The sequence below is a fragment of the Lepisma saccharinum genome, chromosome 27, assembly GCF_977018435.1.
Source record: "Lepisma saccharinum chromosome 27, izLepSacc3.1, whole genome shotgun sequence".
NCBI lineage: Eukaryota > Metazoa > Arthropoda > Insecta > Zygentoma > Lepismatidae > Lepisma > Lepisma saccharinum.
The window spans coordinates 34,965,853-34,978,085 of NC_139255.1; the positions used below are offsets into that span (position 1 = coordinate 34,965,853).

A 12,233-nucleotide genomic window follows, 5' to 3' on the forward strand; every position below is an offset into this window, starting at 1 on the left:
CTGGTTTCTTCGCTATTTCAGGTGGTACTTGTAGGTGCCTCACGCGGTATATGTTCCTATTTGAACCTACTAAATACCAGATGTAGAAGGATATATGATAAAATCTTATATTGGTAGTTCAATCGTACGTTGGTATACCTCTTGTTCCACCCTCATATATGCGATCAAAACTCAAAGTCGTTTGGAAATACACTCTACTCATAGCTTTTGCAAGTACACATCCCTTAGACATGCACCCCAACGAGTATTCTGATTTTTATATACCAAGCCATGCTACATGTAACTACAAATCGTGCTGTTGACATTAACTCAGATCAAATATAGGCCAAAATGTTTTAGTATTGTCAAGAAACAATAGCCGGTAAAATTGATGGTATCATGAACTTCACGTCGAGGTTAGACATGACCAGAACACTCTAGAATTCCCCCTTTCTGGAAGGAAAACATTGATTAATGCACAAATGAACATAACTATAGTGTACCCTTGGATATATTCACCCAATGGAAAGGCTCTTGAATTAATGATCACATTTATTAAGTTGGAACATGTACAAATCCGTTGCCATCATGCAACGTAAATTTTGCTCATGTTTAATGACAATCCCAGAAAGACGTGTAGCTCGTTCTAATACCTCAGAACAGCTGTTATTTATAGTTGATTGATTTACCATGCTATAGAAGCCTAGTGAAGTGACTTACATCACCATTTCCATCTCCTCAAATTTATTTCACAAAAATGTAAGCTTTCTTTTATACCACCGTGTTACACATAAATAGAACATTTTTATAATAACCTGATTGGCTCATTCACACAGGTTTTATAACAACAATACTTCAAACTACTTTAATGCAGTGATCGACGTCTTTCGAGTCATATGTATGCACCCTGAAATCCTACTAGTGCGAAAAGCTTATGTCAATCCTATGCACTCCCATATAAGGGCATATGACCTTCCTTCAATACAAAACTGAGAAAAGAGCATTGTCCGTTCATACTCAATCTCAATTCTTATCTTTTCATGAGAAATCAACCAGTTTCATGCCCACATAACAGAAAAATCAATTTTTCTTGGCAATGACATCCGCCGCCATTGCACTCGAACCACTTTGAGCGAATTGAAGATTTTGGCTTTTCCTGTCAGCACACGATACACACGCCAGCATGCTATGAAATTTGACTATCTATGAAGTATATCTACCATTCTAGTACACTACATGAGCTCATGTGAGACAAAATGTGGAAAGCCGGCTTACCTCCAATGCGGAAGGGGGGAAATGAGAATCAGTCACTTGCCTACCTTCGATAAGCTCAAGATGAAATATATGCTACTGTGAAGTTTATTTGATAATAAAATTGATCTCATCATTTTGATACCAGACAGGTAAGATGCAATTCACAATCTTTCATTTAATTACACCAAATGGCCAGTGCCATCTAGCAAACTTTTCCATCATTAACGTATGCAAAGGCGACTTCATTGAGCAGTTGCGCACCACCTATTGTGAATACTCTTAACTATATGGAAGTATGCCATATGGACGTGAAATTTTATATTAATTTACTGACAAACATGTAAAAACAGTAGTATAAATAGGCCTTATGACAATATTTGTCATACAAACATATGTCCTTGTATTTGTGTGTGTGTGTGTCACTTTTGCCTAGTTTCGATGATGAGGATGAATAATTACTGGATGGATTGATGAAAGGTCCAAGTCCAAGTTTAGAATGTGACTCACTGTCAAACCTTTAATTTTTTATGGTGAAATCCTGGGCAGACCACTCAACATGCTGTCATTCAAGTTACAATGCAGTGCCAAAGTATCTCCTTCTCTTCCATGCCCCCCCCCTTCTCTCTCTCTCTCTCTCTCTCTCTCTTTGTGTATCATCTCACTAACTCAGATTTTTCTCTCTCTCTCAAACTCAATGTCTCTTCCAAATTCTCACTGTGTGCATCTCTCTCTTACTTCATCTCTCACACTCACTCTCCGTCTCGCTTATAATATATCTTTCTCTCACTCTATATTTATCGATCCATCTCTCTCTCTCATGATGCTGAAATACTTACATAGATTTAGGCTTACCATACGTCTGGGATTAGCCTCAACAGTCCTGGTTTTTTAGTGCTGTCCGGGGTGATGTCCGGGATTGCAAAATGTCCGGGGTTTTGAGAATCTGAACATGAAAATAGCTACCAGTATTGAATATTCACCACCAGGATTTATGAGAAGGTAATTCAAAACCAACAGGTTCAAGTTATGAAGAAGTACCAGATACTATTGAAGAGAAATGGCAAGCAATTTTTAAGGTGTTTCAAAAGACTGATATTTCATGTACCAACATTTCTAACCTGGTTGAGTTTGTTCTTCTTTGCCTGGAACATCTGCTCCAGTTGAGAGAGTATTTTCAATTATGGGGAATATTTGGTCTGCAGAAAGAGGTAGACTTCTAGTATCCACTGTTAAACATCTGCTGAATGTTAAAATTAATTCAGAACTTTCATGTTGTGAATTTTATGATGTTATTAAAACAAACAAGCCATTTCTGAAAAAAGTCATGTCTAGTGAAAAGTGCAACTGAGTCAACTAACAGATAATGCTACCTAGAACAGAGAGGTTTCCTAAACATCAGAAAATGTATTATTCAATTAAACATTTGAAAATTAATCGATTGATTTTAGAAAATAATGTTAATATTTTTTCTTGTTCAATTTATGGTTTAATGTTGCAATAAAATGTTAAGGCTTTTAAGTAATTTCAATTTATTTTTGTAAAAAAACAACCTGAAATTCAGCAGTAACGTGTTGATCGTGAATATGTCCTGGGTTGGGCCCAAAAAAATATGGTAAGCCTACAATTAGCCTCTTTCTATGTATTAATATTTAACCTCTTAACTGGGTATGACGTAATACTCCGTTCTAGCTCTACTGATTTATAATGGGCATGACGGGATACTACGTTCTCATGTTCTTACTGCTGATATCTGTTGTGTATGACGAGATACTTCGTAAAATTACTTTCTTCTTTGTTTCACCAGATGGCTCTGACTTCCAGACTGTTGTAACCGTTAGAGTTAGCGGGAAGCAACGAACACAGCCCGACGTTCAGTTCTATCGCGTATGCAATAATGGCTCAGGCAAATCGGAAGCGACGGCGTGTTTTTCCTGCTGAGGAAATCCGAGATATATTGGATTGTGATGACGAATCGGAAGAGTTTTCGGGTGAATCTAGTAATGATGGCTGGTGCAGTTCAGATAACGATTATTCCAGCAGTGAGGCGCATCCTGAAAGTGGGACAGACAATGAAGAAGAGGAAGAATTGGAACCTGCATCAAAGAGTTTCGTAAGTAACGGAGGAGTTAGACCAAAGTTTCCATTTGTTGCAGTAAGTGGTTTGCATGCTCAATTTGATGATGAAAAAGACGTTGTGGAGTACTTTGACACATTTATAGGCAGTGATATGTGTCAGTTGATTGCCGAGCAAACAAATACGTATGCGAATCAGTTTTTGTTGGCGCATCCCAACTTGAAGGCTCGGTCTCGAGCAAGAGACTGGGTTGATACAAATAAAGACGAAATAAGAACTCTGATTGGTTTGTTGCTATTGCAAGGAATTGTTCACAAACCAGAGAATGGCATGTATTTTTCTAAACGTGTTTCTATTATTACACCATATTTTCTAGAAATTATAAGTGAAAAGAGATTTCATTTGCTTCTGAAGTTCCTCCATTTTGCTGATAATTCTAAATTTGATCCCCTTATGCACAACAAAAAGCTGTACAAGATTCATCCTATTCTTGACCATGTAAAGACAAAATTTTCATCTGTATACACTCCTGAACAAAACATATGTGTCGATGAATCGCTTCTTCTCTGGAAAGGGCGACTGGGATGGAAGCAATACATCCCTTCAAAAAGAAGTCGCTTTGGAATGAAAGTGTACAAGCTCTGTGAAAGCAACTCAGGATATGTGTGGAATTTCGTTGTGTACACTGGAAAGGACACTGATTATGGACAAAGACATCCTGGTGAACAAACTTCTTCACGAATTGTGTTGGAACTTGCCAATAACTTGCTTGACAAGGGATATTGCCTGTACCTGGACAACTGGTACACCAGTCCCAAACTAATTGACACATTATGTGCTCGAAACACTGATGTTGTTGGGACAATGAGAACCAACAGAAAGGAGTTCCCTCTGTCAGTGAGGAGTGCCAGATTGAAAAAAGGAGAAACAGAGGCAGCATTTCGAGGTAAACAGATGATCATGAAATGGAAAGACAAGCGGGATGTTACACTGGTCAGCACATTTCATGATGACAGCATGGAAAATGTAACATCAAGAAATGGAATTGTACAGAAACCATCTGTTGTACTTGATTATAACAAAAACATGGGAGGCGTAGATAAAAATGATGGTCAAATTGGCATCTACACAATGGCTAGAGAGCGTTTGAAGAAATATTATCAGAAGATGTTCCGCTATTTACTTGATCTTGTGTGCCTGAATGCCTTTATATTATACAAGAAAAATGGTGGACAATTGTGTAGGCTTGATTTTCTCATGGTATTAGCTGAAAACTTATCCTCATCTGGTGGGGTACAGAAGTCTGCCAGCAAAGGCCGTCCGTCTAGAAGTCCAGCACCAAGTCGACTCATGCGACGATGTTTTCCAGACACGCTGCCTGCAACTTCTAAAAAGTACCCTACAAGAAGATGTGTTGTATGTTGGAGCAATGGAAAAAGAAAGGAAACATCGTATTGGTGCCCTGACTGTGAAAAAGCTCTGTGCGTTGTGCCATGTTTTCGTGCATATCACACTGACAAAAGTTTAAAACTATGAACTATTTTAGGTGTAACTATTGTATTTGAAAGCATTGTAATTGTAAACATTGTAGTTGTAAACATTGTAACTTTATAATTGTAAACAATATATTTGTGAACATTTCATTTGAAATCTCGACATTCTAAAAACATAGATGATTTTAAACCGAACTAAATTTAAACATTCCTTTTGTAATCATTGCAATTGTAAACATTGTAATTGTAATCATTGTAGTTGTAAATCTCGCATATTGTAAAAAGTACAACAAGGACCAATAAAAGAATAAACAATACCTAAATGGTATGCCATGGAGCACAGAAATATTAACTAAAATATTGGTTTACGAAATTCATCAATTTATCAACAAAAATACCCAGGGCAGATTGGGCTTTCGACGACGAAATTACCCAGTTAAGAGGTTAAACATCAGAGACAGTGGCGTCTCGTGGCCTCAAATTTGGCCGGGGCTTATTTTTTAAATAATTTAAAATATAATGACAATTCACATGAATTACAAAAAATAGGTATTTTTTCTTCTAGACTACAAAACTGGACTTACTTTTTTGAAAGAATTTAAAATGTAATGACCAGAGTTAGGATTTTTAGGGGAAAATTTCATTGGGAAAAAGGAAGGGAAAAGGTGCTAAAATAAGACCCAAAAAGGGGCAAAAAAAGTGCTGATTGGGGCAAAAAAAGGTGCTGATAATTATACTACTTATTAAAACTTTCCCTCCTATTTTATTAGTCTAAGCTATTCACTCGAAGCTGTGTACACATCACACACATAGGTTGTGTTACAGTTATTCACCAGAGTCGGGGAAAAACACAAAGCTGTTGTACCTTACAACATTAAGCATTTCTAAATTTTTAAAAGTGAGTTTGTTTCTTTTCGGAGATAAAATATCTTTATATAAGCTGAAGCTTCTCTCTACATCCACAGAAACAAGTGGGGCAAACTTAGTATTCACTCGGAATGGCAACTCTGTGGAAGTGGCAAATTCCACAACATCCAGATTCTTGTCAAGACTAGCCTCAAGTTTGTCTCTGGCAAAACCATCTAACTGCCCCCTCACAGATATCCCATTGTTTTCCCTTTTCAACACCTTGTTGTTCTAAGCTTTTGATGGCTGTCGACAGGTACTAGGTAGGAATGTACACAAAATAGTTCTTTTTGCAAATCATCTATCTTGTCTGGGAGGAGAAGTTGCTGTGCCTTGGAAATTGCACCTGCGTCGATTGAATCCAGGGAAAGCACAAACTCCTTAATTTTTTCAAAATTTTCACACAGAAATGCAGCACACTCAATCCATGATCCTCAGCGAGTAATGATGGGGAAATGTGGCAGGGGCAGGCAGGTAGTTTCTCTGTAGGCAAGAATGCGACTCGGGGCCTTAAGGAGTATTTTCTTCAGATCAGATATGAACTCATTACAATGTTGTATTCGTTCCTAATAGATTCAGAAACCCTGTGAAGGGCATGAGCCAAACAGGTTGCATGCTTTAACTTAGGGAACAACGGCTTCAATTGGTTAAATACCGGTAGCATGTAGGGAGCCTGCTCAGTAACTACAACAACAACTTTTTCGAACTGAATTCCACCGGGCCACAGTTTTTGACAGAAATTCATAACTGTACTGGCATTGGTTTTCTGCAACTCATACATGTTTAGTAACATGGGCTTAACTTCCTCACCTGTCAGAGGAAAAACCAAAATGTTCAAAACATATTGTTGCATTGAGTCTGTCGTCTCATCCAGAATGACACCTATATCGCAATCTGACACTTTCACCTAATTTTACGAACAGTTTCTTCATACACAGGTTCAATATAGTTTTCCCTTAATGTGCTCTCATCGGGCACTGACAACCGTGTGTACTTTTCAAGGAACCCTTTCAAGGCCGTATGGTTCACCTTGTTGAGTGGAATCCCCAACTGTGTAAAAGATGCACACAAGTCAACATTAAATTCCTTTAAATTTTGGTTCTTGGAAGAACACTGCTCAAATGTATTGCGTAAGAGAGGCTGCCGAGATTTACTTCCTTGCAGATTCTTGTTCTTTTGATGCTAAGAGCTGGAAATATGTTGCTGGATGCGATCTCTCTCGTGTTTTTCATCTAATGTGATTCCCGTATCACAAACCGTGCATCGAATAACAGTTCCATCACTTTCTATGAACTCGTGCTTAAATTCTTGAGCCAGATTGAGAAATCTGGATCTGGGTACTTTCGGCATGGTAAAGTACATGCACTAACAGGATCTAACAGAGTGAAAAAGCAGGTAAGGAACTTACATCCACAAACAATATCTGTCACTCCGCACACATGAAACGTGAAACCCACCACTTCAGAAACACATTCTTGCTTAACTGCTTCCAGGACCAAACTGCGTTTCCTTCTATCTTAAAAAAAATAACGGCGATCTTGTGCATATCAGTAGCGGTCTTTCCATTGTTGATTTCAAATAGGCAACAATCAAGCACAGTTTAAATACATTCAATTTCAGTTAACAATGTGAAAACATCTTAAAGAGAAAAGTGTCGCGAAAAAAGAAAATAAAAATTCAATGATTTGCTGAGGAAATATATTTAATAACACCAGTAAAAGACACAAAAAGGGGAGGAAAAGCGATGAAGAACATGAAAAAGGGGGAAAATATATAAATGTCCCAGAAAAGGGAGGGAAGGGGAAAGGTCATCAAAAAAGGGGGAAAAAGGTGCTGGAAAATTAACTCCATTCTCACGTTGAGGCAACATTTCACCCACTGAGTCCTTCCAGAGAGATCTCACTTTCACTACAAAAAAAAGGTGCGCACCTAAAAATCCTAACTCTGGTAATGACAAATTACATGAATTACAAAAAAATGGGTATTTATCTTCTAAACTACAAAACTGGACTTATTTTTTTAAAGAATTTAAAATATAATGACAATTCACATGATTACAAAAGAAACAGGTATTGTTGTGAAACATACCTTTCTACGAACGTTGACTCCTGTTCTTCTGCTCAGAAAATTTAGTTATTACTTTTTCGTTGAAGCCCTCTATGTTTGAAATGTATTCTATCTCTATTGTAAGCAAGTGCCAAGGCATTTGGTCTGTCTTGTCCCATTGCATTTCTTAAGCAGGTTTTAATACGCTTCAATGTGCTGAAACATCGTTCAGATTCAGCTGTTGCCACTGGAGTTATTAAAACTATGTTTGTCATTTTTACTGTTTCTGAAAAGGTACCCTCTAAATAATTTTAAATAAAAAATGAATGCAATCTACTGATAGAGTTTATGTTTTTCAACTCTTCACTACAATAAAGAACACGAAGTTACCTCTTCTATGAAGGGATAATACATCTGGGAAAAAGAGTGTTCTCTTTCGTTATGACCTCGTAGAGCAAGTTCATGTCGACCACAGAATTTTAAGCAATCGATAATTCTATTTAATATATGCCTATTTTTCCGGACAAATTCATTGTGTCTTGTAATTGACAGCCTATGTCCTTCATCAATTTGTGTTCAAACATCAACCCTGCCAAACTCACTCAAACATATCGAATGGAAGCCACCAAAACACTACAGAACAACATGCGAGATCGAACGCGACGCAACAGAAGTAGCCCCGAATCAGCACTCAAATCCATTGCTCTCTCCCCTCCTCTCTCTGCTAGCATGTGACCTTCACTGTAGCGTAGGTGGGTGTAGGCCACGCCTTCCTTTGCGACTTGCCCCGGAAAACGATAATTGACATCAATGCCGCTAGGAGCGCTGTTGTATCCATTGCAACAGACGATGAATTTAAGTGGGTAAAAATCGCCTTTTAAAAGACTGTGTGATAGTTATGCGTTATGGTGATTGATAATTACGTGAATACGTCCGTTTTTCTTTAGGGGCCAAACCCCGGAAGCCCCAAGGGACGAGACACCACTGATCAGAGACCTTGCCAAAGTTAATGAAGTTCCAATACAACACTTTAAAATCTTCAACTAACACTGCACAATTAAAACTAGGCAAATGCCTGCTTGAAATCTCATGTTGGAACATTTTAATGTGTGTCTTTTCAACCTTTTTAAAGTGTAAATAGTTCTGTTTCTTTTTTTCAGGAACCTATAAACTCAAAAAGAGAGAACTGCAAGTGGAAGGGTATGACTTATCAAAAATCAAGGATAAACTGTTTATCATGGATAGAACTGGCTACTATATACCCTTGACACAAGATGTATACTCTGATGTACTATCAGGAAAAATGAGGCTCTAGTATTATAATGTGAAATAGTATTCAGGTGAAATAGGGAACAAGGTGAAAATGAGTTGTTTATTATATGTTGCAGTTTCCACATGTGGTGTAGAAGGAACATTTTGGTTAAACTATATGTGCAAGTTGCAAAATGCACTTCATTCTAATTAAATATGGATTCAAGCATAAGTTGTGCCATTCTGACAAAAGGTGATAATAAATTGACATTATTTTTAGTGAAATTTACTTCCCCCTTCCCCAAATAGTGTATATTTTATAAAGATATATTTTCCTATTGGTGCATACATCTATGTGTTTGTGTATGTGTATGTGTATGTGTGTGTGCATGTTAGTCACGATTGTCATTTTTTGAAAGAGCAAGTTGTATGTGTTTACAACTCAATGTAAATATTGTATTATATGGTAGTACAGACTGTGAAGTTTTCATTTCACATTAGTGGTATTGTACAAATGCTCTCTGGGGACCATCAATTTTTAATTGTTTTCTAAAGATGTTATTGTTGTCATACACTGAGAAACATTTTTTTACTGTCGTGTTTTATATTGTATATTGTAGTAAAATACCAGTTTCACTACATGGTTCATACATTGCTGGGATCAATTTATTATATTCTGAGAATAAAGTTTCATGAACTTGTATTTGCCTGTATAGTTTCTTCATTTGAGTTCCCAAAGTAAAATTTACTTACTTGCTTACTACAACATGGATTCATATCTTGGTATTGTAGTAAATGGACAGATTTGGGTGTTACTCTGTAAGGTGCATTTAAACACATATTACAATTTTGTTTTTTTAGTAACAGTTGATCTTACCAGTTACTCAGAAAATGGAGTTAAGATTAGAAACCTTCCTCCACGTGTGAAGGTTGAAACTCCAAAATAGCGGTGGCTTAGCCAAGGCCTTGCCTTTTAAGTGATATGCTATGATATATTTCAGGAAATGCTATGAACCTAGTGTTAATCATGTGAAGTGTCATATGATATCACCACACTAGATGTGATAAACATCCCGTACAAATGTACCTAGAAGCTTAGACATCTAGTATGGATATGCCTGGCAAGGCCTTCCTCCTAGATTTTGGACTGTTTGCAAATATAGCCACCAAAACAGAAAAGAGCTTACTTCTGTTTGAGAGGCTGAGTAATTAGGCAAGGTTAACCATAAAATACAAATGCTTAAGACTTGAGAGGTGTAATCATGTTGTGTACCCAGAAACGCTGTCCGAGCTGTTACTGTGGCTGAAATTCAAAGGTAAGTTTACAGACTAAGTCCAGTTTTTGGAGGCTTAGATGCTCCCTTTTGATATACAACTAACTAATTAGATTGGGTTATCTCCTAACTTAGGATTAGGGTACTAACAACAAAATATTGATTAGTTACATGTTAATAAACTAATTATTCCGGATTGTGAGTGTGTGTATCTCTCACTAGAAGAGCAGCGTTTCAACTCAAAAACGTAACATTAATATGTTACTTGCAAAAGTAATATGTTACAAGTGCCATTACTTTGGTTCGAAAAGTTGTTACAATTCCTGCTATTTTGCTTCCGAAAGTAACATCTTATCATTACTGTTACTTTGCTTCCACAAGGTAAAAAAAAAGGTAAAGTGCTCCCCTGTGATTAGCATCATGCCATGAAGGTGTATAGGGGTGTGGGGATAACGCCCCACACTTTCTTAATCCGGTCGTTAGTGGGGGTGATGTGATCAGCATCATGCCCCTGACTGCCTTTATTCCCCAGGGTTTCCCCCCAGGTGCCCATGTCATTCGACGCTGGGTGGGGCCGCTTCCAACGTTAGAAAAGTTCCTGGATTTGAACCGGCTGGGGATCGAACCCGGTACCTTTAGCATGGTAGTCAGACGAGTTACCGACTGAGCCACTGCGGCCACAAGCTTCCATAAGTAACAAGTTATTCTCTACATAAAAAATACTGACTACTAAGTGGCATGGTGGTAAAGTGTCAGATTCACACACTGATGGTTCCTGGTTCAATTCCCGCTCATTTGCCCCTACTTTTTTTTCCTTTTCTAATAACTAGAGCAACTATTTATTGCAAAAATTCATCATCTATTTACTGTGTGAATTGTTGAGAAACTGGTACACTACCACTGATCTACAGGTAGGGTTACCAGATCACTGTAAGGGAAATGTAGGACATGCTGTCCCAAAATGTAGGACATTAAGTCAAAATGTAGGACACAAAACATTCTCATTAAATAATACATATTTCTATAGAACACTTTAGAAAGTAGTTGAATTTGAATTTGAATTTAAAATTTTGGGTGCGTCAGCACTTAGGCTATTTTGCACCCATCACACTATACAGGGCCCTGCCCCTTATCATTATCTAAAGTTGCATAACTAAAAATCTTAAAATCTTCTGACTTCTGTTAAAAGCTGAGGCTCTAAATGGGCACTCAGCACACACAAGGACAAAAAACAGGACAACACACACAAAATTATACTGGCCATAGTGCCAGTCGCCAGAGCCTCGTTAGTCTACAGTCCAGGGTGTACTACGTGGAAGTGAGGTTGACTTTTGGGCCCCTACGTGGAAGGTACCCCTTACACCCCAGAAAGTAGTTGACGCTTTTCAGTTTTAAAAAAATTAATTCTTAATGAATTTTTAAATGCCAAATTTCAAAACTTGCAATCATACTAATCAATGCACCTCTCACTACATGTCTCAGAGGAGACAATTTTTATCAAAATTTCAGGTTTAGCCAAACTATATTTATGTTAGAGTGGACAGTCAAACTCTTTGAAATTATAGGGACCAGTACCAAACAAACATTTTACAGACTTTATGAAAAAATAATTTCTCTCGTGAGTCTATTGTGCTGATGGTAATGAAAGTACTCTCTCAACATTTCAATTATGACCTGTAATGGCAAACAAATATTCATCAATTACCGTAATTGAAAATGGTTTGAGAAGTTTCATCTTGAGTAGTGTCCAGGGTGTCTACCAATATAACACATCCAGAATTCTTGACTTTTTCTGGACTTTTCTATACCTTTTTCCGTTTTTCTTAATGTCTATTTATTCAACCCCTTCTTAGGTAAAGTTGAAAATTAGTAATTAAAAAAATAAATATTTATTTAATGAAAAACCCTACCAAAGAGCCAGTTATGATGAAAACTGAAGCTGAATTTAAGAAGAGA

General features: G+C 37.3%; 1 protein-coding gene across 1 annotated transcript in view; it reads left to right on the forward strand.

Annotated features, from left to right (window-relative positions):
- The window catches only part of LOC145980361 (long-chain fatty acid transport protein 4-like), a 133,590-nt gene extending 123,884 nt beyond the window's left edge, over positions 1–9,706 (forward strand). Inside the window, exon 12 of the mRNA XM_083113416.1 lies at positions 8,913–9,706. Within this exon, the coding sequence (XP_082969542.1) occupies positions 8,913–9,067 (155 nt within the window). The 3' untranslated portion in view covers positions 9,068–9,706. The remainder of the gene's footprint in view (positions 1–8,912) is intronic.
- Positions 9,707–12,233: the final 2,527 nt, after the last annotated feature.